Source organism: Jaculus jaculus, chromosome 10 (assembly GCF_020740685.1).
Source record: "Jaculus jaculus isolate mJacJac1 chromosome 10, mJacJac1.mat.Y.cur, whole genome shotgun sequence".
Taxonomy (NCBI): domain Eukaryota; kingdom Metazoa; phylum Chordata; class Mammalia; order Rodentia; family Dipodidae; genus Jaculus; species Jaculus jaculus.
In genome coordinates, this window is record NC_059111.1 from 103320610 (window position 1) to 103348115 (window position 27506).

At 40.5% G+C, this 27506-nt stretch overlaps 1 long non-coding RNA gene and 1 gene segment (V, D, J or C); one reads left to right on the plus strand and one right to left on the minus strand.

Annotated features, from left to right (window-relative positions):
• The window catches only part of LOC101613727, a 98146-nt gene that overhangs the window by 6524 nt on the left and 64116 nt on the right, over positions 1–27506 (plus strand). The window contains 1 exon segment of the C gene segment in view: positions 8147–8163. Coding sequence covers positions 8147–8163 — 17 coding nt within the window.
• LOC123464009 lies at positions 3457–4440 on the minus strand. The gene is made up of 3 exons (XR_006639303.1): positions 4322–4440; positions 3951–4173; positions 3457–3837 (listed from the first exon to the last, which is right to left on the minus strand). It is a non-coding gene; the product is annotated as an uncharacterized LOC123464009 (long non-coding RNA).

The window sequence follows — 27506 nt, forward strand, 5'->3', positions numbered from 1 at the left end:
ATCTACATAATAACATTCAACTTCAAAATTACAAGTTTCTATTCGCACATCATAGTAAATAAACATTTCTCCCCATCCTAATGTCTCATCATCATTATCCAGTAATGCAGGTTAATCTCATAGTGTCATTATGTTCCATAGATTCCAGAATCTCTTGCTTACTACCAAGACATCATCAGGTGTTTATAAAGGTGTAGAGGATGATTCAAGAAATAATGAATAAGGGCTGGAGGGATGGCTTAGCAGTTAAGGCATTTGCCTGCAAAGCCAAAGGGCCCAGGTTCAATTCTCCAAGACCCATGTTAGCCAAATGCACAAGGGGGCACACATATCTGGAGTTCTTTTTTGCAGTGGTTGGAGGCCCTGGCACACCCATTCTCTCTCTCTCTCTCTCTCTCTCTCTCTCTCTCTCTCTCTCTCTCCTTCTCTGTCAAATAAATAAATAAATAAATAAAATATTAAAAAAATAAATAATAAATGATACCAAGGACTTAACAGAAAAGAAGACAGAGAGAAATCATGATATAGAAATGAGAGGAAGCTGTTGTGGTGGTGCAGGTCTTTAATCCCAGCAATGAGAAGGGTGAGGCAGGGGACCCTAATCTTGGCAATAGAGTCCTGAATCAGGAGGATTGAAGGCAGAGCAAGTCTAGGCTATGAAGTAAGTACTAGTCTAGCCTCAGCTACCTCTTAAAAACCTGAGATAGAGTTCAAGAGCAAGAGTGAAAGTGAGAGAGGGAAAGATAGGGAGAGAAAGAAAGAGGAAAAGATGATAGACCAAGAGAAAAATACCACTAAGGGATTATTAGTATAAGCATGATCCAGCAGCATTTATATATTTTCATTCTGTTGTTGCTTATTTTATGTCATTTTAAAATATTTGTCATGCTGCTTATGTTACTAAAATAGATACAAAATAGCTTAAAATGAAATATCAAATAGTTGTATTGACTGATTTAGGGAAAAGCTTTCCTCCTGGTATCATGAAGTGTCTTACATGACAGGAAGCAGTCATATTAAGAGAGAGTCTGTAAGGGACCACAGCGCAGCAAGCTTCCTGCGCAGAATTAGAACACCTCATACTGGTGCTGCCTTGGTGTGACCATAGTTGGCAGTACCCTCTGCTATGTTGAATTTTGTCTCCTGGAAACAGGTGAGTCCTGAGCTCACAAAGGAAATTCTGCTCCTGAGATTGGGCATTCCCTGGTACAAGCTGTTCCTTGTGAGGATCCTTCGTGGGCTCTGTTCATGTCTTCTGTTTCCTTTTCTTCCAGGATATTTTGATGCCAAACTTATTCATATCCCAAGTCATCTGGTCATGGACAAAGGACAGAACGTGAAGATGAGCTGTAGCCCAGATAATGAATGGTCACAACAGAACCAGAACAAAGACATGAAAATCATAATTTCTGTTCTGAATCAACAGCTTTTTAATCAAATAGGTGTAGATCACTTAGTAAAATGCTTGCCCCACATACATGATGACCTGAGTCGAGATTTCCAGCACCCTCCCTCTCTGTTAAAGCCACTTATGGTGATGTGTGTGCAGTGGTGAGGAGACCGCCGTAACAAGAGGATCCCTGGAGCGTGCTGACTAGCTAGTTTAGCAACATAGATGAGCTGGTCAGTGAGAGACGCCATCTCAAATAAGGAGTCATGTGACTGAGGAAGACATCGACACTGATCTCTGGCACCCAAACACACGTGGTTATTTGGGTCCCCACATCCCTGAGAGCATGTGTACATACATGCATTCATGCACACATGCATGCACACACCCACAAATTTGGTTCCTATCATCCCACCAAACTGATAAGGCTCAATTGTGTTTTGATGAGCCTGGGGTTAGAATGTTAAGAGAAGATATGCATTTGTGATGACCCGGCCATGGCTTTCTGAAGGAGAACCAAAGTCTAGCCACATGTGTGTTTTTAAATCCACATAAATGTTTTCATATTACTATGTAGTTTTGCCCCATGCATTTCCCCCAGGTCTCAATGTGACTGAACCGCTCCATGTTTCTGTGTATTTCCTTAGTCTGTCACTTCTAAATGATGCACGGTATAACCCAACCCACTTCTTCTAGGAAAGAATTTAGTTTCTTTGAATTGAATTCCATCATGGAAGCACTTACATACAATGTTTTGTAGACCTTAATATTAACTTTATATTGTTATATAGTTAAGTTAGTACGTGTTTGTTTTCATTTATCCATCTACATATTATCAGAATGTTCTTTGAAATCACTGTCTGCATGTTTAGTCATCCATGGAAGTGCACAGACGTTGGGCTCACATCCCTGGACTTCCTCATATTCCCGTCATGGTATTACCCAGGGATCGAGGCTGCTCTAGTCCAGCAGTGCAAACAGGATCAAGAGATTTTAGAATCTCTTTCTTGCGGGATGTGAGTTTTAAAATAAAGGAGGCTATGATAATTTTGGGTAGAGAATCTTCTCTTTTCAGATGGCAGTGACCTTGGGACGACTCAGAAAGTATCATGGTGCTAGAAAGAAGTGACTAGAGTACCGAGTAACATCTCGATCACACCTTCCAAGGCTCAGGGTCTAATGCGGAAGAGGTGGCAGAAAGAATGTAAGAGCCAAAGGAAGGGTAGGACTCCTTACAACGTGCTCCTCCAGACACAAAATGGCCTGGATATCCATGACCTCATAGTGCCTGACACTGCCTACACAAGACCATCATAAGAGGAAAAGATCATGACATCAAAATAAAAGAGAGACTGATGGAGATGGGGAGGGGATGTGATGGAGAGTGGAATTTCAAAGGGGAAAGTGGGGTGAGGAGGGTATTACCATGGGATCTTTTTATAATCATGGAAAATATTAATAAAAATTGAGAAAAAAACAATTAAAAGAAAAAGAATTCAGTAGGAAAGGTAAAGAAGTAGAGATGGAAATAAAGAGAAAGCTGTTGCTGTGTAGGTCTTTATTCCCAGCAATAGAAAGGCTGAGGCAGGATAATTGCGAATATGAGGCTAGTCTGGACTCCCTAGGAAGACGTGTGTATATATATACTTACTTACATACATACATGCATATACATACATATGTATATATGTATATATGTGTATATATATACATACATATATACATACATACATATATACATACATACATATATATGTATGTATGTGTATATATATATATATATATATATATATATATATATATATAGAGAGAGAGAGAGAGAGAGAGAGAGAGAGAGAGAGAGAGAAAGGGAGGGAGAGAGAGGGAGGGAAAGAGGGAGAATAAGAATGGAAATGACAGCAAAAGATGGAGAGAGACCTAGAAGAGTATCCCTAGTTGAATGTAAGTAATAAACAGCAGTAATATCATAGTTGTACACTTTATTCTGTTAAAGACTTTTTTCAAGATATGTATGTATTATTCATATGAGCAAAATAGATATAAAATACTTTTGAACGAATGAAATATCAAATAGCTGTCATCTTTCCTGAGCTGAGCAAAAGCTTTTCTTCTGATGCCATGAAGTGTTTTGGCAGGAACAGGAAGTAGTAACGTCATGATGGAGTCTGCAAGGGATCACATGACAGCAAGTGCCCGGGCAGAATTAAAATCACTCAGACTCTTGCTGCCTCAGTGTGACCATGGCTGCCGGGATCCTCCGCTATACTGGATTGTGTCTCCTATGGGCAGGTGAGTCTTGAGTTCACAAGGAAAATCCTGGTCCTGAGATTGCCATCCCCGTATGACAAGCCTTTCCTCATCAGAATGCCTCCTGGGCTCTGCTCGTGTCTTCTGCTTACTTCTCTTCCAGAACGTTTGGATTCCAAAGTTATCCAGACCCCAGACATCTAGTGGAAGTGAAGGACAGAATGTGAAGATGAGCTGTAGGCCTGAAAAGGGACGTGCTGTCGTTTATTGGTATCAACAAAGCAAGGACGAAGAGATCACATTCCTGATTTACCTTTGGGATAAAACGCCTCTTAATCAAATAGACACGGCGAAAGAGCACTTCTCAGCTGAATGGCCCGCAGACTCACTCCGCACTTGGAAATCCAGTCCGCTGACCTAGGAGACTCTGCCCATACTTCTGTGCAAGCAGCCAGTCCACAGCGCTAAAATGTGCATTCCTCTTAAGACAGGAAGCCAGTTGTGGACAGGATTCAGGAATCAGGTGGTTCACTAGGCTGGAAAAAAATACACAACAGAAATTAAACGGAAGCAAGCATAAGGCACATTCTGGAGAGGGTTGAGAAGTCAAGGCATTGCAGGCTTATGATTCCAAAGCAGCCTCTTGCCCACCCCAGAACCAGGGTCGCTGTCTCTCCATCTCACATGTTTTGCTGGTGCTTGTTTTTCTTCTGGCCCAACACCTCTCTCGTTTCACACAGTTTTCACAGTGAGAAAGCCAGCAAGGACCAATTTCAGTTGCCTTGATTTTACTGTTCTTATGAAAATCAGCCTGGCTCTTTCTGAGGCTGGGTTTGAAAAAAAAAAAAAAAGAAAAGAAAAGAAAAGACAAGAGAAAGAATAGATTTATGATCTAGTTATGACCTTCCTTGAGAGCACCAATCTCCAGCCACATGTGTTTTTATTTAGGAACACCTGAATATTAGATTATTCTGGATTCAGATCTACCTCTTAGTTTTCTTTCCTGCGCTCAAAGTGAGGGAAGCGTCCATGTTTCTTTGTGTTCACCCAGCCTTCCACTCCCGTGCCCACTTCTCCCAGGAAAGATACTTGTTTTCCTCAAATATCCAGGTAGCACTGACTTGTAGATAGCACTTCATGGACTTTTTAAATCAATTTTTGGTATTATGTCACAAAAACCATGGTTGTTGCAACATGGTATGCTATATATAAATTTTATTTTTTGGGCTGGAGAGATGGCTTAGCGGTTAAGCACTTGCCTGTGAAGCCTATGGACCCCGGTTCGAGGCTTAGTTCCCCAGGTCCCACGTTAGCCAGATGCACAAGGGGGCGCACGTGTCTGGAGTTCGTTTGCAAAGGCTGGAAGCCCTGGCGCACCCATTCTCTCTCTCTCCCTCTATCTGTATTTCTCTCTGTGTCTGTCGCTCTCAAATAAATAAATAAATATAAATAAATTTTATTTTTTATGTATCTACATACCACCAGAGGGCTCATCAAAATGACAAGTACATTAGCCAAACTCTCTTATACTGATATCTCGTCTTGTTAATATCCAGTGATCTTGACTGAGTCAACCTACAGGTGTCGGTCCATTAAGAGATGCCAGTTTTTGGCCATTTCCCAAAGCCTCATCAGTAAATAATGTCAAGTATCTCATAGGAAAAGAGAAATAGAAAGACAGAGATACATAGATACGAGAGAAGGAGGGAGGGAGGGGGAGAGAGAGAGAGAGAGAGACCTTTGTGTGGTTGTACATGACTGCAGTCAGGGCACTGAGGTTCAAAATTGAGTCCATCCTGGGCTACATAGTAAGGTAAAAATAGGAAGAAGGGAGGGAAAACTGGAGAGAGAGAGAGAAAGAGAAAGAGAGAGAGAGAAAGAATAGCACTGATGAGCTCACTGTTGATAGTAGTAAGATGTTTTGTTACTGTCTCACAACTTTATAAAATGGACAAGATATTTATGTTACTAAAATAGGTAAGAAATATTTTTAAATAAATGCTCTATCAACCAGTTGTATTTGCTGATTCAGGGTAAAAAGCTTTCCTTCCAATACCATGGACTGATTTGAGAAGTCACAGGAAGTGGCCATGACAGTTTTCAGTGCACAGAGGTCAGGCCGTGGAGAGGTTCCTGATGAGGAATGAGAGCAGCTCATCCTTGTCCTCCCTCTGAGCCACCATGGGTGCCTGTCTTTTCTGCTGTGTGGCCCTTTGTCTCCTGGGAGCAGGTGAGTCCTCAGGTCACAAGGGAGTTCCTTGCCCTCAGACAGACAAGCCATTTCCTTGTCAGGGTCCCTCCTGAACTTTGTTTATAACTTCTGCTTCCTTCTTTCCCAGGTTATCTAGATGCCAGCATTGTCCAAACCCCAAGACATCTTGTCGTAGGCACAGGACAGAAAGCAAAGATGAGCTGTAGCCCTGAAAAGGGACACACTTCTGTTTTTTGGTATCAACAGAGCCAGAATGAAGGGTTAACATTTTTGATTTACCTTGAGAATCAAAAAGTAATTAATCAAATAGACATGGTTAAGGAGCGCTTCGCAGTTGAAAATCCCTCAAACTCACTCTGCAGCCTGGAAATCCAGTCCTCTGAACCAGGAGACTCGGCGCTGTACTTCTGTGCGAGCAGTGAGTCCACAGTACTGAAATGTGCACTCCAGTTAGCCCACAAACTCCACTGTGGACAGAACTCAGGAAGCAGATAATATACTAGGTTGAAAGAAAGTAACAGAAATTAACTGCCACAGTGTATTTCACACAAGGATCAGACATATTTATAAGGCAATGAGTAGTTCTGCTGTTATGAATGGAAAGCACTAAGAGGAAAGACATGAGGCTCACAGAAATAGAATGTGCAGAGTGGCTGTAAAATGTGCTTAGCTACTCTTATATAAGGTAGCAGCTATTCAGAATAACATAGCAAAGGGCAAAGTGAGGGAGAGATATAACAGAGAGGCCAGGAGTTGGTAATTATTGAAAATGGGTTATATTTTGAAATGGTGATATTGGTGGTCTTCCTGTCCATCATGACCACCTTGAATGTGTTTAAAATTTTCAGAATAAAATTAAAGAATTTCAAAAGAAGTTTTGGTGACGGAGAGACACTGGTAAACGTATGCAAAGTTAGAGGTAACTGAGCAGAATAAATAGTGTGTCAATGTACAGCGGGATGAATAAAATTAACAACAATGTACCATTTATCTAAAGTAGAAGAAACAATTTTTAATATACTCACCATAAGCACATGATAAAAATTTAGGATGATAAGTATGCTAATTAAGCCAAGTTTATCATTACCCCCTTTCTATGTGAATCAGAACTTCACCTACCTCATACATATGCACAACAGTATGCATAAATTAACAATAAAAATTAATTAAAATTAAAAAGTATAAAAAGACTACTAATTAGACATGCAAATGGATTGATTAGTGCAGGGTGTCAAGGCATGTCTGTAGATGAGTTCCAACCAAAATAAGCACAGACTTGAAGCTAATTGCTTCTTATGTGATGCAAGGTTCCACATTAGCACTACAGCTGTAATGTACTTTCGATATATTGCACTAAACTGCTGAACATTTTTCACATCAAGTTAGGAATAATTTAGGTTGTGATAAAAATGTATTTTAATATCTTAGTTTCAGTTGGGAGGAAACATGTATGGTGTTAACTATTTCCTTGACATGCATACTCTCACTAAGTGAGCATTCCCTACAATGAGCCATTGTTTCTAGTAATAATCTACAACCCGAACACATTGAAAAGTCTGGATTACTTAAAAACAGGCAATTTGGAGCAACTAGTCATTCTTCCCTTTGTTAAAAAAAGTTTCATATTTTACTGTTTTTGTTTTTTGTTTGTTTGTTTGTTTTTCAAGGTAGGGTCTCATTCTAGCCCAGGCTGACCTGGAATTCACTTTGTAGTCTCAGGGTGGCCTCGAACTCATGGCAATCCTCCCACCTCTGCCTCCTGAGTACTGGGATTAAAGGTGTGCGCCACCATGCCGACAAATTTCGTAATTTAAAGAATATATTCAAATTTCAGTTTACTCAACCAAGTTAGAAATAACAAAGAGAGAGAGAGAGAGGAGGGAGAGAGAGAGACAGAGTGTGTGTTATGATGTGTCATAACATTCAAGTGTGAGTAGATTCCCACAATTTCAAGGGTTTTACAATCATCCACAACCTGTTGGATCAGAAGGATGGCACCGTCTTGAACAACTGAAGCAGGCTCTGGGAAGAGTGAGAAAGCAAACTCTCTGTTAACAGTTAGTACAGAGTTTCAGCTACCCCTGAGCGTTTAAACCAAAGCCCCCTGCCTGAGTCATCCTGGAGTAAAGAGACTTCCTTTGGTGTGATTAGAGGTGTGTGATCACTTCATGGTCTGAGTCCTTCCCCTTCCTTCCCTTATTTCCCCAACATTTGGAGTTGCAAACATCTCCATCCTGCCTCTCCCTGCATTGGGCCCATGCTTCTCTGTTGTATGACCCATCATTTCCTTGTAACAGGTATGTTTGGGAAAGGAATTTTGTCTTCAGGAACTAGATTGTCTCCCTAAAGACCAAATAACAAGAATGATCCTCAGCTCTGTCTCCAGTTTTGATCTTACTTCCCAACAGGTCTATGCATTCTGGTTTACTCTGACCCCAAGGAACAGGATCACAAAGACAGGAAAGAACACTGTTTGCTGAAATGTTCTCAGACTAAGGGTCATGATTAAAAGTACTGAAAAGTACAATACCTGGAACAGGGGAACTGACTGATTTTCAATCTATTTTGTTTTCTAAAAACTCTATAGTTTTTTTATTTATGAGAGAGAGAGGAGGGGGGAATTTATTTGCATTCTAGGGTCTCTAGCCACTGCAAACGAACTTCAGACATATGTGACACCTTGTGCATCTGGCTTATGTCAGTATAGGGGAGTCGAATCAAACCTGAGTTCTTACGCTTTGCAGGAGAGTGCCTTAACCGCTAAGCCATCTCTCCAGCCCTAAACCCTCTAAATAAATATCATAATTAATTATTATATCTATCTCAAAAGGTGGAGATACTGTAGTCTGATCTGGCAGCAATCATTCATCTAGTGTAATACCATTTGACATATGCCAATAATAATTTTAATCTGCAAGGTTTGTGTTATTATTTGAATATACTGAATTTTTATCATTTTTCTCTGCTCAACATGGGCACAAGGTAGGAGCTTGGAGATGCACCTTTATGTTAAGTCACTGGAATAATCCCATGATTCTCCTACAATGGGACACTCCTTAGAGCCAGTGAAACCCAGGCACAATAGTATTTGATGAAGGATTTCCAGAGCGTCATTTAGAAGACTGACTCAGAATCAAGTTCAAAAGCTTCCTCTATGCTTTGTTAGCTTGCTCCATAGGCCTCAATTATTCCAGCAAAAAAGAAGTCACGTGTATCATTGGCTGTTCAGGAACCTAGATCCCAACTTATTTCATTTTATACTTGTTCTCATCTGAAAAGAATGCCACTCTTTTTCATCCCCTGAAGGCCACTACCCCAATTCTCATGACCTTTTTCTTGCTTCTTATACATATTTCATCTCCAGGCTAATCTATAATCAAAATCCTTCCATAAGCTATTAACTATCCTATTTCATTATCTTCTGAATATTTTAAGTACATGTTCCTAGGGTTTTCCTCCTGTCCACCTTTTGGTATTTTTTAGGCCAGACTGGCCTCAAACTCATGATGATCCTCTTACTTTAATCTCCTGAGTGTTGGCATGAGCTGCCATGCCTGGGGTCCACCTTATTTTTAAGTATATGTTTCCTCTCAAACATCCATAGTCATGACACTTTCTTTCATATGTTTTCAGTTGACAAAATGTGCTAACCCAAAAGGTCTCTCTACCCCTTCCTGTCACACTCTTTCTCCCTCAGTGTCTGAGACAATCATTTGAGGCTTATAGTATTAAATCAGTTTTTATAAATCTCCTGCTTCCATATCCCACAATGTAATAGGTCAGGTTCTTACAGGAATATCAATGCACTTGAGGAAGTTCCTGAAAATATCCTGGTGAGCCAAATAAATAAATAAATAAATGAATAAAAGCTCTTCTTTTCTGAGAAACACACTCCTAAATTGCTGTGATTAAATATTTATAGTTCTTTCTATGCAGGTTCTTCAGAACATGCTTTGTATGGAGAGTGGAGTTCTAACAGAAGAAATTACATGACACATGGTGGGCAGACAGCAATTAAGGTGACATTACAACTCCAGCGAAAGCCTTTTCTGGCCCCATGGGGAGCCCTGAAGCTGCAATAGCCACTGGAATGATTCTCAGGTAATACCAGGAGAGAGCTATCCAGCCTATATCCCATGCAACCCTATCACTGGAGAAGAGATTCTCTAAGAGACTGTGACCTTGACAGGGAAGAGGAAGAGGAGAAGTGGGTGGAAGAAGAGAAGAAGGGGAAGGAGAAGGAGAAAGACAGACACAGAGAGAAAGACAGATAGAGGGAGAGAGAGAGAATGGGCGCGCCAGGGCTTCCAGCCTCTGCAAACGAACTCCAGATGCGTGTGCCCCCTTGTGCATCTGGCTAATGTGGGACCTGGGGAACCGAGCCTCGAACCGGGGTCCTTAGGCTTCACAGGCAAGCGCTTAACCGCTAAGCCATCTCTCCAGCCCACATTTCTGGAACTAAGTAAAATTACTAGATTAATAAAGAAATCATGGAAGAAGAAGGGAAAATAGCCAAAACTGAAGTCAAATATGTCTCCAAGCAATCCTTCTGGTTAATGTATATTCAAGTCCTCTATACCTCCCATCTATAAGTCCCTTAAAACAAATAAAATATATTTGGTCCAAGAATAGATATAATATTTCTCTAGACAAAATTGAGTATATATACATATATGTTGCAATTAGTACTTGATGGTCATATATGATTGAGAACTAGGGAAAAGTGAGCTCACATATCTAAGAATGGTGCAGAGAAATGCAAGCTCTTCTCTTTGATGGACTTAGGGTTTTAAAACAAAGGATACATAAAAGACAGTGTATATTTGCATATATTTTTTAAAAAATATTATATTTATGTGTTTGTTTTCTTGTTTACTTATTGATTTGAGAGAGAGAAAATAGGTACACAGAGAGATAGAGAGAAAGAGAGAGAGAGAGAGAATGCCAGGGCCTCCAACCACTGCAAATAAACTCCAGATGCGTGCACCATTCTGTGCATCTGGCTTTATCCATCTGGCTTTAACACATCTATTCATATATTGGAATGGATTTAAAAGTACATTTTAGTTGGAACACTTAGCAATTTGGAATCATGACCAGAGTTCTAGTTTTGCAACGACAGCCAGAAAACCAGTGTGGAAACAGGTTGGTAAGCTGGGCTCTCTCTCTGAGGACCTTTAAAACTAGCATAGCTTAATTGAACACATAGTATTGAAGCCCAGAAAGGCATTTGGTGAGAGATTTGGGTGTGTGAGTATCACAGTACAAGCATTTGTCTATCCAATTCTGTTGTCAGTGCGCAGGGCCCTCAGGATTCAAGCTCTAGCCTGTGAAACTAGGAGCTGCTGTTTTACAGATTCCTATTAAGTTAAACCTCGGTGGTAATCCCACTTCCATATGGGAAGACCTTTGAGCCCAGCCACTGTCACCCCTGTTTCAGAATCAAGACTCTCTGTCGTTTTTACTTCTACCTCTTCTGAAGGCAGGTGAGACCTTTTTTCCACTGTAAGAAATCTTAAATTAGCAATGGCATCTTGGTTTCAGATCTTTTCATACTGGCTGAAGTATGGACTCCACTTTGCCTTCCCTCTTTCTTCTGCAAGCTTTGTGGATACTGAAGAAAATACAAAGTTATGGGGCTCTCAGAGACTTGAGTGACCATAGATGTTTGAATGGATTTATTTCAAAGTTGAATTTAACAAAAAATGTTGGTAGGTATAAGCGTTGGAGACCCCTGTCATGTCTCAGTGTTGCTGACAGCATAACTGTACAAAAGTAAACATGTATGCTAATGTAAGTTGAGGAATGCAGTTGCTCCTACCTCAAATAAGTTAAATCTTAACCACAGGCCCTACGCTTTGCTTGCCTTAGCCAAATTCCTTCCTAGCAAACAAATCTATTATCGAAAAAACCACAGACTAAAAACTCAGTCTGTATTATGTCAAGGTCATTATTTGTGATGCAGACATAATCCATTTGTGATACATGCTTAGAACAGAAATAAAAACACTGTGGGCCAAGATTCAGTGCCTCTTGTCCCAGCTTGGACAGAGATCCCCAGTTCCCCAACTTTTGTATGTGTAATTGAGTGTTGTGAATTTCTTGGTTGATGCATTGCTATCCCCCTGAACCCTGCAGCTCTGGCTGCAACAAATAAGGGTAAAAGGAAACTTGTGTATATTTATTATGTAAATATGTTATGTAGCCAATATGAAAAACAAAATGGATTTTTTTTTCCAAAAAAATTAAAAACGGGGCCTGGGAGATGTTTCAGCAGTTAAAGGCACTGGTTTGAAAAATCTGGTCCTGAAACAAACAGTGATTGAGCCAGGAGAATCCAAATTTCGTGGGTCAGCTAATGTGATGTTTCTTTGTAGTCTGGGAGTTTATTTGCAGCAGCAAGACACTCCTCTCAAAGAAGGTAGAATACAACACCTCAGAGTTTTCCTCAGAACTCCATATGCACACCATGGAAGAAAATGTGATACACATACACAATAAAGTACTAGTCAGCAACTTTCTAGGGGAAAATCTTGTCACTTGCAACATGGGCAAACCTAGAAAACATAGTACTAACCGAAATGAACCAGTGATGGTATCTAAAATACTGTACAATTCTGTATACGTATTAACTCCAAGTCAAAGTGACTGAAACAGAAATTAGAATGATGGCTCCCAAGAGCTGGAATGAGTGCGGTAATATGGGAAAGAGGAAGATACTGGTCAAAATGTATAAAGCTTCAATTAGATAAAAGGAACATATTCTAGAAATTTATCACACAACATAGTTGCAATAGTTGATAATAATGTGTTATGCTCTTTAAATTGCTTAAACTTTAAATGTGCCTATAAGGTGCATGCTTCGAGAAGTGGTGGATGTGTTATTGGCTTGGTTAAATTCCATGGTGCATGCATATGTAAAAACATTCATTATGCAAAGTGGCAAGTTACATGATGACATTTTCCTGCAAGTGTGTCAGGTACTTTGACCATATTCACTTCCCACTGCCTTCTCCTGCCCCCACCACTTTTTCCAGTCTCTCTCCTTTCCCCAAATAGTTCCTCCTCTGCTTGTACAGGTACATAATCTAAATCCTGAATAGGATAGAAAATACGTTATATTTTTGAGTCAGTTTATTTTGCCAAATATGAACACCTCCACTTCCATCCTCCTTCCTGCATATGGCACAATTTCATCCTTTATTACTAAAACAAAACCTCCATTGTGTATGCAGATCACATTGTCATTCCCATTCATCTATAAGCCACATGGAAGCTGAAGTCATCCAAGACTCCTGATTGCGGAAACAGGAAAGGAGTGCTCAGAGCATTTGCCAGATTTTTATATTGTATCTACCAGACTCAGAGATTCAAATTATAATCGAACCTTCATAATGCTCCACTCATTATTTTTAGAATTCTCATTATTATTAGAGCATTTAGTGTCCCATCAGATTTACTGGTCTTGAAATAAAATATTCCCCATCCCTCAGTAGAATTGACTTGTCATTTTCCAAATGGTTCACATATCTGAGGTCTTCCTCTGCCATCAACCCACTGTATTCTTTCTCACTTAAGTAGGTTTCCATTGCTGTTAAGCACACAGGTACATCTGCTTATATCCAAATGTTATATCCAAATGTTAACCAACAAATATTTCTTTTAATCAAATTTCCAAAGATGCCAGTTCTTAAAATCCTTCATTATGTGATGTCTAGATGCTTATAAAGTCTTGTAAAGCTCCTATGTTATAGTCTTTGTACTCCATCCTACTTGAAATTCACTCACAACCCACTTCCTATATACTTATGTTTTACTTATATTTATAAACTTTTAGTTCTCCCAAAGTTCCAATATGCTGAGCCTTTATACATAATGTTAATATGATATAGAATAACTTTTTCATGCCCTTCTACCTGTATATTTAAGTGTTCTTTCATTTTTATGCCACATGCTCTAAGTAACTATAGCTAATTTCTCATTGAGGCAAATGCCCCATAACACACTGAACTTCTATTGTCATAGAATATCACATACTTCATTGTATAAATATAATGTGGCTTTAAATTAATAAGATATAACCTACGATCAATGAAATGAGGGAATCATTGAGCATAATCAACATTAATCTTCCTAATATTCTCATGTTTTGCCTTTCATATTTCCAACATTTGCACAAGCTCTGAGCAAAGTGGCTAGTTTATAAGTACTTATCAAGTACAACGAAAAAATCATGTTCCCATCTTTTCCAGACATTGCAGTTGAGATACCATCTTAGGTCTCTGCATGTTCCTCTGTCAAAAGTGCCTTTATAGTTACCTGGGGGATTTTCACACTGTGAAACACCGAATAATGCTCTTCCAAAAGGTTTGCATCCTAATCTCTTCTAGTATCATAAATATATAGTCTTATATGGCTGATGAGGTTTTGTGTATTTGATTAAGGTGAGGATCTTAAAACAGAAATCTTATCATAACACATACTTGCAGAAGTCCTTATAAGATGTAGGCTGGAGGATCTGGAGCAAAGAAAGGAGATGTGGTAACAGAGACAGAAACAGGAGTGCTGTACTTAGGAGATGGAGGAAGGAGCCACCCAAGCATTTCAGGGGCATCTAGAAACCATACGAGACAAATAAGTGAATCCTTTCTAAGGCTTCCAGGAAGCCTGCCAACAAGTTAAGTCTATTCTCCCATGTGATTGTTATTTTTTTTTAACTTGATAGCATCTAGAATCATTTAGGAGACAAATCATCGGTCATGCCTATGAGGGAGCTTCTAGATTAGGTTAATTAAGGCGGGAAGACACATTTACCAGTCCATGGGCTGGGATCTTGGACCAAGTAAGAAGAAGAAAGCAAGCTGAGCACCAGCATTCATCCGTCCCTGCTTTCTGAATGTGGATGCCACGCAACCAGGTGCTCTCTGCGGCTCTGGTGACTGCACACCCTCTGCCATGATGGATTGTAGACCCTTGAAATGGTAGGAAAATAAGCTCCACTTTCCTTCAGTTTCTCTTATCTGGCATTTGTTGAAGCACCAAGAGAAGTGACCAGTGCACCATAAGACCCATTTCAAGCTTCCACCCTGACAGAAGGAACAGCATGAAGATGGAATTTATAAACATGAGAGCAGAAACTCATGAAGTGGAAAGCATACGGACAGCAGAATTAAAAGAAACAAGTAGGGCTGGAGAGATGGCGTAGCGGTTAAGCGCTTGCCTGTGAAGCCTAAGGACCCCGGTTCGAGGCTCGGTTCCCCAGGTCCCACGTTAGCCAGATGTACAAGGGGGCGCACGCGTCTGGAGTTCGTTTGCAGAGGCTGGAAGCCCTGGCGCACCCATTCTCTCTCTCTCCCTCTATCTGTCTTTCTCTCTGTGTCTGTCTCTCTCAAATAAGTAAAAATTAAAAAAATAAAAAAATAAAAAAAATAAAAGAAACAAGTAAGTTAATTGGGGAAAATCTAAAACACGCTCCAACTAGAAGATAATAGGTACAATCAAGAAATAGATGAATGAGAAGGGGAACCACTGGGCTCAGGGAACACTGCGGAGGTATGAGTGTGAGTGCTGCTCCCTCTGCTAGTCAGGGAAGCTTCTCCAGTGGAGATGGACTGGGGAACGGGGACAATGGAGGTAAGAGGCTGTTGAGAACCCAACACTAGACTAGACATCTTTATGAAGCCCTCAAAGGCTCAAGGAGCATTGTGGAAGAGGGGATACAAAGACTGTTAAGAGATATTATGGGGGGAAGGATTATTTGGGGGCACTGTCCAGCCTACATGAACCAACTGGTGTGTTTATGACCCCACAGTGGTTACCAGTACCTCACAAAACCAGCACGGTGCTAAGTCCCTCAACACTGTGACATGGAAGACTGAGGAGGACAAAAAGAGTGAGACAACAAAACAGGAAGGATCATCTACAAAAAGAAAAGGGTTGTCAGGGACTGGGGAACGGGGACAAAAGAATAAAGGAATGAGAACACAGTCAAATTGTTTTCACATAATAAAGTTCTCAGTAGAGAAAAAGAAATAACAAGGAGAAATGACCATCATCATGATACAGTATTTTAGAAACAATATTTTGTGCAATTCACTACAAATAACTTAACAATCTAAATTAAGTAAATCACATTTTTAAGAGATACAGTTTAGCAAAACTTTCCCTAACATGGCTAGAAACACCAAACAACAATAGTTACAAAATAACCAGATATATTTGTAATAGAATTTTCTTACAGAAAAGTACCAACCCACTCAGATTTATTCATCAGAGATTCACACAATACTGAAAACACACTGAATTTTCATTGGCTTTGCATATGCTGGTCCATCTGCTTAGTCTAACAGGAATGTATTTTTCTAACAAATTATATGTAAAATCACACCACCTCTTTGCATCTGCAATAGCATAAAAGATTTGCAACTTTAATCATTATATAGTTGCTTTTTTGACATGACTGATTGCTCATTGGCAAGGATATCATTTGGGGGACTGGACTATGCATCCTGTTGTCCTTCTAGTGCTAGCATTAAGGAGGCATATGATAGCATGAGTGTAAAATTATAATCCCCAGGAGAACAAAGACCCTTTGTTGTGGTTTATGCTCATATCCTATTGTCTAATTGTACATGCTCTGGATATAGATGGTCAATGTGTATTTGCCTATAAAATCAAAAATTCAAATACTCCTGTAGAGCTAATCCTATGATTGTGTCCCACCATCCTCTGCTTATTCCCAAATTATCTATTTTCTCGTGTCTCATGTCTCAGGTTTTTCCTATCTGCTTAAGTTAATGGAGAGTCCTTATTGCAGAAGGTTGATTAAAAAAATAACTTGGAAAGGAGAATATGGTTTTGTATAGGAACACAGTATATCTTTTGTATTCTGAGGTCATTTATACTAGTAGGTGCAGTTAATTTAAGCTCTAGAATGGATCTATTTCTATAAATGCGACATCTTCACAGGAACATCTTCCAGCAGGGGACCCCATAGTGACCTGTACACAGAGATGGACTGGGAAGGATGGCCTCTTTTCAATACAGTAGGCCAGTGGCAACATTAGTCTTACTGAACAGCAGGAACTTAACACTCCCTGCTCCTGGGAGGATGAAAAGGACATAGAGGCACAGAAAGAAACTGCCTTGAAGGATTTTTCTGTTAAAAATTCATTCTCTTCATAATAAGTACAAAGTAGCAAATTCATGTTCCTGACCATAACCTAATCAAATAAACTTACAGACATTCATACAGAAATATGTGTAGTCACCACCCTAGCAGCAACGTGGTAACAGCAAATAAAAGTGGGAAGAGGGGTAACAAAAATAATGACGTGTCTGTTCTGAGAATCACATTCCTCAACTATTCCTCTGTGGAGAGCAAGCTAGTGACCAATCAGAAAAGAAACTGCTTTTTAAAAAAGCATATTCAGGGCCGGAGAGATGGTTTTGTGGTTAAGGTGCTTGATTGCAAAACCAAAGGACCCATGATCAATTTTCCAAGACCCACATAAGTCAGGTTCACAAGGTGGCACATGTGTCTAGAGTTTGAGTACAGTGGTTGAAGGCCCTGCTGTGCCCATTCTCTTTCTCTTTCTCCCTCTCTTGCTTTCTATATCCCTCTATCTCAAATAAATAAAATGAAATACTTTTTCTTAAAAAAGTAAGGCAGCATATTCAGTTGGGTAAATTATTTACTTTGAAACAAAAAGTTTGCATGAAGCTATAACTCCTCAGAATTCTGTGATAATCCCCATAAGAGATATTATTCTGAGGATGATTTCCAGTCATTCTGGGCATTGGGCATCTTTGGGGTGTGCTAAAGGAAAACATGTAGAAACAAGTAAGACAAGAAGAGATTCATAAATGAAAAGCACACAGGTAGACATATACATAAGCTATTCTCAGAAAAGACTTTCCGAGAATTCAGAGATGAAAGAATTGGGTTTGAGAAAGCTACTTATTAGAGAGTAGACAAGGTTTTCAGAAGTAATTGCTACTTTCTAGTACCTGGTAATAAATTATTTTGAATTTCAAGCATTTGAAGAAATAGCAAGAAAAAGAAAGAAGGGCTGGAGAGATGGCTTAGCAGTTAAGCGCTTGCCTGTGAAGCCTAAGGACCCCGGTTCGAGGCTCGGTTCCCCAGGTCCCACATTAGCCAGATGCACAAGGGGGCGCACGCGTCTGGAGTTCATTTGCAGAGGCTGGAAGCCCTGGCGCGCCCATTCTCTCTCTCTCCCTCTATCTGTCTTTCTCTCTGTGTCTGTCGCTCTCAAATAAATAAATAAAAATTAAAAATATATATATAAAAAAAAGAAAAAGGTAAAAAAGGGAGTGGGGGAGGGAAGGAGAGAAGGAAGGAAGGAGGAACAGAAGGAAGATGGTCAAGAACTGTTTCAGAAAGAGGATATCGGAGACATGTACACAAGCATCACAGAATCACAACCTGCGAACTGTGAACTGGCCAGAGCTGAAGGTAGGCCCGTTTCTTTTCCTATCCAGCCATCAGCTCCAGGATGCTTTTTGTCTACTGGCATTAGTTCAGCAACTTAAGAACAAATCAGGTCAGCTTTCATGCAATTTCTTTTTTTAATAAATCATGGCCAAATGATTGGTGGTAACTGTCTATAAATTTCATATCATTTCCCTGTAAACCACCTGGACATTAGAGAATCCAGAACCAGAGAAGGACAAGAAAGAAAGCTTTACTAGAAGGTTCTTAAGACCATGATCATGATAGAACATTCTGGTGTGAGTCAGACTTAAGCAAGGGCTTCAGGCCCCAGATACCCACTTGTCACTGACAGCACAAAGAAGGAAACACCCCTGAGGAGTATAGTTTCTCCAAGAGGGAGCTTCTGCCTGCACAAAGGCTTTTGTGTACCTTTTTCCCAAGAGCTCATCCTTCGCTGACCTAGAATTGGGGAAAAAAAATTTTTAAATGTAGGAAAATGCTAAATGCCTGCAACCCTTCATCATCAGTGTGTCTCTAGTGAATGGCAGGTCCATTTCCTTAAAATCCTTTCCTCTCCAAAGTCAACACTTTCTGAGGAGGTACAGCAATAATGAGGCAACAGGGGACAGACGTATCAGCAGTTGGCATTCCCGAATTCCATCTGGCGGAGTCTCTGGGAAGGCAATGTGACAGTTAATCTTTTTTGTCAACTTGATTCCATAGTAGAATTTCCCAGGAGAAACATCTGTGGGCACATCTGTAAGGGCATTTCCAGAGAGATTTAACTGAGGGGGGAAAAATAACCTACATGTAGGTTGAGCGCCCAGACTGAATAAAAGGGGACAAGGAGCAGGCAAGTCTGATGAGCCACAGTTTATCTCTCTGCTTCTTGACTATGGATGTCACTTCACATCCCCTCCCCCCCCCCCCCCCCCGACCGTATGCCTTCCCCACCGTGGTGAGCATACTCTCAAACCAAGCACCTAAACAAACTGTTCCTTCTTTGACTTGCTTGGTTGGGTATTTGCTCACAGAGATAAGAGCAGTAACAAGTAATTATGCCACATTCAAATTCCCTCTGAACCTGTTAGGCATCTCCTAGGGTTTTTGTTGTTGTTATTTGTTTCCCCTTCAAGGTTTGTATGCAAATTGCTGCTCCAAAGCCTCTGCCATGCTGTTAAGGATTTTCTTTGAGTTCTTGCCTTATGGTTCACAAAGGATCATGAGTGTAGACATGCAAAGGCAATTAAAGCAAGATTTTGTTTTAGAAATTAATAAAGAAAGGTCCTGTACTGAGAAGGGTCCTGTGTGGGCAACCTCATGGCAACTTGGATCAGGAGTTCTTATACTCTTGAGAATGTAAATTAGGTATCAAGTGGGGTTGGCTCCTTTGAATGTACATGGAGGCTTTTGATAGGCTGATGAGTTAGACAAAATAATGTGAGTTCCCAGAGGGAAAATGTCCTGCCAACAAAAAGTTCCAATAAGGAGGAAGAGCCAGGAAGAAGAGGAAGGAGGAGGAGGAGGAAGAGGAGGAGGAGAAAGAAGAAGAGGAAGAGGAGAAGAAGGAGAAGAAGAAGGGAAGAGAACAAAGAAAAAAAAGGCTGATGAAGTCTTTAGTGAATGAGGAATTTTTGGATTTCAGTTCCTAGACTATTTTCAGGACTTATCATTAGCAATATACAATTCATTATCAAACCTCTGTGTTTATCACTTTGTCAGGACAATACATGTACTTGTTTTGTCTTGTGGTGCTTGTAACCCTGAGTACAAAGTGGGTTTACTTTTCTTCTAATTCCTCTCAATATCTTTCCACTTCTTTTTTCAAAAATATTTTTACTTATTTATTTATTTATTTATTTATTTGACAGAGAAAGAGGGAGAAAAGGAGATAATGGGTAAGCCAGGGCCTCCAGCCACTGCAAACAAACTCCAGATGAGTGTGCCCTTCTGTGCATCTGGCTGACATGGGTCCTGGGGAATCGAACATGGGTCCTTTGGCTTTGCAGGCAAATGCCTTAACTGCTAAGCCATCCCTCCAACCCTCTTTCTACTTCCTGAGAGCCCAAGATGAATAAAGATAAAAGGCCATACAGGACCATATCCTTATATAAAAATCACACAGAGATTGGATAGCATCCATGGAAATGAGTAACATTAGACTTCACAAAGTCAATAGACTACTTTTGGAGTGGGATTCAAGGTTTTAGTACAACAATAAGATGAGAAGTCATTCCAAGGGAACATTTAAGAGAAAAAACAATTATCAGGACCCCATGAAATACTTGCAAGCTTCCCATGAGATTAGTAAAAATTCCAAGGACCCCAAATCATTTTTGTCAAAAGGGATATATTATACAAGGGAAACTGGAAAATTCACAGGGACAAATAAATTGCCACTCTGACACTTCAAGAGAGCCACATCAGTAAGTATGTAACCACACCAGGTAAACGATCTCATCCACCGTCTGAGACTTGTCACCCACTCCTGAAGCACTGAAGGAGGAGGATGTGGTCTCTGTTCAGGACGCTTAGGAAGAGTGTTGGTACCAGAGACTAGATGCATCCCAGTACCAGGCAGCCTTGTACGTATGACATGGCCATGAGATCTAGGCTTGTCTGCTGGCTGATTGTGTGTGTCCTAGAAACAGGTGAGATCTGGCATATATGAGGAGACTCTCCTAAGCTTCCCAAACTCTGATATAAAATGGCACCTTATGGCTATAACAGCATTCTCTCCATCTCCCTGGCTCTATCCTTACATAAGCATCATTTTCTTCCTCCATAGGCCACAAGGATGCTGTCGTCACTCAGTTCCCAAACGGGATGGGGAAGACATTCACACTGCAGTGTTCCCAGAACGTGCATCACTTTGCAATGTTCTGGTATCAGCAAGACCCAGGGCAGGGGCTGCAGCTGATTCATTACTCATCTGGTCCTGGCAAGACTAACAAAGGAGCTGTCCCTGAGGGGTACTGCGTCTCCAGAAATAAGCTGAATTATTTCCCCCTGAGCCTGGAGTCTGCCGCTGTGAACCAGACATCTGTGTACCTCTGCGCCAGCAGCTTGATCACAGTGCTTCATGGCTGCATCCTATCTGTATAGGAAGGAGGAGGACCAGTATCCCTGTCCTTGGCCAGGAGATGGCGCCTCACGATATTGCACCACAGACCTGCCCTGGCCTTAATTATTATTCTTCATTTACCCTTTCTAGTCTTGTCCTTCCATGAAGCCTTTCCTTTGGAAATCAAAGTCTGCCCTTATCAGGTATTCCATTAGGCTGGTGGGCATTACATGATATACTTTCTAAGACAAACCTTACTTTGCGAATATAAAGTTGCATTTCCTCTATACTTCATGAATTGAAGTTTGAATTATTTATTAGTGGAAAATGTGAATACTGAGAGTTATACTATGTTTCCTTTTTCCTCCTTTTCCACAGACATCTAACCCAAATACTTAGTGAATTTGTTTCTAACTCCTGAATAACTTTGTACTTCTATTATCAAAATTACTAATTACTATAACTCTTGTCATATATATGAATTTCTTATAAGCTTGCTGAGTAAATGTATTGTGTCTCTTATTAGGCAATCTGGACCCTTATTAATCTTCATCTAATCCTGTGTGATTACTTTATCCAAGTATCTTTCAATCTGAAATGAATTATTTCTGTTAATCCTTTCACAGTAGTCTTCTATTGTCCCTCGTGATCTACAGTATCAAAAAATATAAGTTTATTAGCATGCAAAAATTAATTTAATAACATAGAAATAATGAAATGACAGTTTTTCTGAAAAAAAAATGTATTTGCATTACAATGTCAATTCCTTACATAGAGTCTAGGATGCCACCACGTGGTCCTGCATTTTTTCTCTTGAGTCACTTTGATGTCTTCACACAAAGACCATCAGAGAAGGACACTGGAGAATACATGCTCATTGTATTTACTAGGCATGCCTCATTATTTTTTGTGGTTTTTGATGTTTTGACATCCGGGACCCTGCTAACCTTGGAGGAACTGTCCTCCCCAAGGTGAGGGAATTACTAGGCACAGCAGATCCCTTTCCTCCGAGTGTTCCTCTCAGATCTCACCAACCCATCCTCTGAACCTCTTTTGTTGGACTCTTACAGGGCTCTTGTATTCTGAGCTCTTATTTCTCTGCTGTGATCACTCCAGGGCCAAGTGCTGGACACAGTGTGGCAGCCAACCCCTACGCCCTGGAGCCTGCCTAAATTGTGCTAAACCTGAGTAGCACACTCATGCCGCCTCCACTGTTAAAGTCAATGAAAAACGCGATAGAGATCCCTGCTCTTTTCTATTAACTCAATCTACTGCCTACCGGGAGGATTTATATTAGTTTCTTTCTGATTTGATCTAAGTCTCCCCTCCCCCCCCCTCTTTCTTTTCTAGCATGGAGACAGTGTATATACATGCCACAGTGCCACTCTCTCTGGAAATATCCTGACCTTGGGTGAGGGCAGGAAGGAGTTGGTTAAGTTCAGGTGTGTATGTCTAGTGAGACACAATGAGGAATAAAACTTAAAATACATGAAACAGAAGAAGTTTGTCACAGATTCTACAGAGGTAAGGAGTGACGATAGGATTCTGAATCTGCTGGGACAGAGGAGGTCATCAGGGGCAGGATTGGATATGAGGTTGTGCCTTCATTAAAGGTCCAGGGTGTTTTCCTTGAGCTTTTCTTATGGAGATTGTGGATTGGCTAAGAAAATTCTTCAGAAGTAGAGGAGGACCCATTTACGTGACTATTTTTTTTCTATTTTTATGTTATCATTCTCATTATTATTATTTTGTCTTTTGAGAGAGAGTCTTCTTACACTGTTGCAGTCAGGTTCACATTGCTGGTAGAAATCACCCAACCAAGAGCAACTGGTGGGGAAAAGACGTTTATTTTGGCTTATAAACTCAAGGGGAAGCTCCATGATGGTAGGGTAAAATGGTGGCATGAGCAGAGGGTGAACATCACCCCCTGGCCAGCATAAGGTGTACCGTAGCAACACGAGAGTGTGCCAAACACTGGCATGGGGAAACTGGCTATAACACCCATAAGCGCACCCCAACAAAAAACTCCATGAGGCATTAATTGCCAAATCTCCATTAGCTGGAAACCTAGCATTCAGAATACCTAAGTTTATGGAGGACACCTGAATCAAACCACCACACATTGTATCCCAGTCTGGCCTAGAATTCACTATGTTGTCCATGCTAGCCTCAGACTCATGTAAATTATCTCACTTCAGCCTCCAATGTGTTGGGATCAGATTCATTTTCTACCACATACACCAAATTGCAATGTTTATTGATATAGCAATTGCCCTACTGGTCTAAAATGTCTGTAAGAGCAGACATGGCCCATTTTATTTTGCATCCCAGGATCTTCCTCTGCATAGGGCACCCATGTTCAGTGGCTGGGCAGGCAGAGTCAGTGAAGACAAGGAAGCTCACTGTTTTCAAGTCCGGCTACCTGGGTCTAAGGAGTGACATAAGTCACTATGTCTATGGAACAATGAGAAAAAAAAAAAAAAAAAAAAAAAGCAAAAATCAAACGGCAGTATCTCCATTAATCAGATTCCAGGCATCTGCTCTTCTCACAGATATTATCATTTAAATTTAACCCACTCAGGGATGGGGAGATGACTCAGTAAGATAAGAGCACTTACTACTCAAGCATGAGGAGCTGAGTTTGAATTCCTGGCACGTATGTTTGAAAACCAAGCAGCTAAGTGTTTGTGCTGAGTGAGGTGCAGAGATAAGAGAATCTCTAGGGCTCTCTGGTCAGCCAAACCCCAAAATGGGGTGTTCCCATGCTCAGTAAGAGACTGTCAGAGAAATTAGGTGGAAGAGGTATAGAAGACACCTGATGTCTTTCCCTGACCTCTGCACACACGTGCACATGGGTTCATGCATCTGCATGCGTATGCATCACACACACACAAAGACACACACACACACACACACACACCAAGAAAATTCACCAATTTCTACTCTTATCTTTCTTTAATAAGGTCAAACAATGACTCCTCAAAATATCACTGTCTAGTTCTTATAACCTGTCATTATTTTACTTCACAAGGAAAGTGAATTGAGTTCGAAGGTTTGAAGTTACAATTATTTATGTTCCAAGCAAGCCGCTGACCTGGCCTAAGGAAATTATCCTGCACCATCTAGGTGGGCATAGTTGAAAACTCCGGGTCCTGAAATGGGCTACGAGATGTTGCTGGCATTGAAGGTAGAGGAAGATGGCCGAGGAGTGACAGGGTTCTCTAAGAGGTGGAGAAGCCATAGAGACCCGAAAGCAATGCAGCCCTTCTTGCCTTGTGGTTGAAACTCAACGAGGCCCGTGCTTAAAGTCTGTAGAAATGCAAGAGACACAAACACATCGCTGTGCTTCCTCGGCCTTGCCTGAACTCTGTAGTTCTAAGCCTCTTAGCCCATACGATTCGTTACAGAAGCCACGGAACAGTAGCACAGAGCTCTATTTTTAAGCAGTGGAAGAAAGCAGCTACTCAGAAGAGGCAAAAGAGCAAAAACAGTGTTTCAGGCAGGTAATGACTCTTGCTCTGGAAAATGCCACAAAGTTCTGCTTTCGCCCTGTTCCACTTCTACAAATAGAGAGCAGCTGAGGATCGGAATGAGCCCACAGGGAGCTCGAGGCTGATGTCTGCCTTGGAAGGAGCAGTTCTTTTGGGACGAACACCTTCCTCATTCTAGCAGTGTACAGATGGCCTCTAATCCCGGCTGTTGCCCCTTAGAGCTGGAGCAGAGAACAGGAATTTACCCTTTGAATGCAATTGGTCTTGTCACTGTAAATGCCAAAAAGAAGCCCACTCGCTTTCGAGTGTTCCTTCCATATAGACATGAAGGCATTTTTGCCTGAGAAACTAGCACACCACCTCCTCCCCCCAAGAGAAAGAGCGTACCCTAAGATGTTTCTGTAAGAAACTCTTGGTGGGGGGAGAAAAGTAAAAATTACAGCAAAGCTTACAAAATGTATACAAGGATGGATGTTTAAAAAAATGTAAACATAGAAATTGAGATTTATTTCAATTTAAGGTGCCAACGTTTATATATGTTCAGTTTGACACAAAAACAAAAAAATGGTATCAAGTTGTTTTTTGAAGCAAAGCAAGCCAAAAGGAAAATAGCATATGGAAAGCTCCCGAGGCTGAGATTGGAATCACACGTAGCCTGTCAACAGCCAGTACTGCTGGGGAGATTCGCAAGTGGCAGACACAAAGCAAACAAGACAGAGATGACGATGATGACGCAGGGCCGGTGGGAAGGAAGGCAGGAAATAAGGCAGCAAAAAGGGCCTAGGCATATTAGTGTATTGAGTCTGATTTAGGTGTGAAATTTAGAGTAGATGCAAAAGGAATTCCTACAGGGAGAAGTGGAAAAGCAAACTCCCACTCAAAGCAGAAACTTCACTACCAGATCTACCCTAGGTATCTGAAGGAGAGAAACTGAAGTGTTCAAAAGCCGTGGGGTGGGGGGGGTGATGCAGAATGAACACGCAGAGAGAGAGCCTGCCGCTTTGCTGCTTTGTGACGTCAGGAACGCAATCAACCGCCCTCCAAGACTTTGGGTTTCAGTCCACAAAATGAAGCAAATCACGTATGACAATCAGAACTGGGTGAAATTGCAAGGAAACAATATGTGAATCATTGAACATATAGACTCCCGCTGGGAATGTACTCCTGAGCATCTTACGACGAAACGAGTAAAGGCAGCATTTTGAATCTGTTGTGTGTGTCTCATGGTGTTTTCTTCTTACTTTTTTAAAAGGCATTTCTTTCTTTCTTTTCTTTTCTTTTTTTTTTTTTTTTTTTTTTTTTTGTTCTGCCCTCATTCTGAAACTGTTTTGTATTAGATTTTTTTTTGTTGTTGTTGTTGTTGTTAGGTAACAAAGTTAACAGATTCTTTTATGGTATTTTCATACATACTTTGATTGCCCCCACTTCATCTGATAAATGTGGGGGTTGAAGTCCTAAACCAGTACCTCAGAATGTAACTTATTCAGAGATATTATCTTTAAAGAGGTGATTAAGTTAAAATGACATCATTCGGGTGACACCCTAATCTGTATGCAGAAAGATTAGAACATAGACGCACATGGAGAAAAGACCTTGAGATGACAGAGGGGAAAGAGAATGGCTTAACTGCAAGTCAGAGAGAGATGTCCCAGAAGAAATCAATGCAGGTAATTTCTAGCTTCCAGAACTGTGGAAAGACAATTTTTTTTTTTTTTAAATCTGTCTGTAGCCCTTTGATATGACTTCCTTAGCAACCAACAATACCCATTTACTTATACAGAAATTGAGCTATGTGTTGCTTAAGCAAATTGCCCAAGCAAAGCATGGAATTCAAGCTCAAACCTGCTCGAGAGGCTGTCTTCCTGCTGATAATAAGAGCACGTGTTTCATTTTTGAAAACAAAAGTGTCAGAAAGGCGTAGAAATATGAAGGATAAATGAAAGAAGGAGAACGTTTTTCCAGGCTTGCGCTTACTGAAAACCTTTTTTCTCTTGCTGAGTTCTGTGGCGGTGGGAGTGTTGGTGCCTGGGATCGGGTCTAGAAGCCCATGAATGCTAGGGAGATGTTCTACCACTGAGCTATACTCTAGGACACCCATGTTTTGTTTTGTTTTTTTTTTGTAAGAAATATTACTTTTGTCAAGGGCAGCTTTAAAGCTGCCTTTCAAGAAAATAATGAATATACTTAGCCTCCTGGCCAGGTTGTTGCTGTCCTCCATATTCAGAGCTGGCAAGTTCCATCTATACATCTCCATTTCAACACAGCTAAGGAAGGTTCCAGGCTTTCAGGACTGCATGATCAGACTTATCCCACCCGAAAAGATAGGATAGTATTCCTCCATCAATGTCAGCTGTTAGCTTCTTTAATTACACCTGCAATCTTAAATCCTACTTGCTATGTAATTAAATGTATTCACAGATTTTAGAAATCAGATTTTAACTTGATTTATACATCAGTGTGATATTCCACTAGAGGGCACTGACATATCCTTTACTGTAAACCACATTTCAGATAATGTAGGAGTAAGTTTGATAAAACTGAATACTGTATGAATAATTAAATCAAAGCACATAGATATTTCTCACTAGGGTCTTTCATGGTTTCATCAGAGAAAATAGAACAATATGAGGCAGTGTGAACTCCTCAGA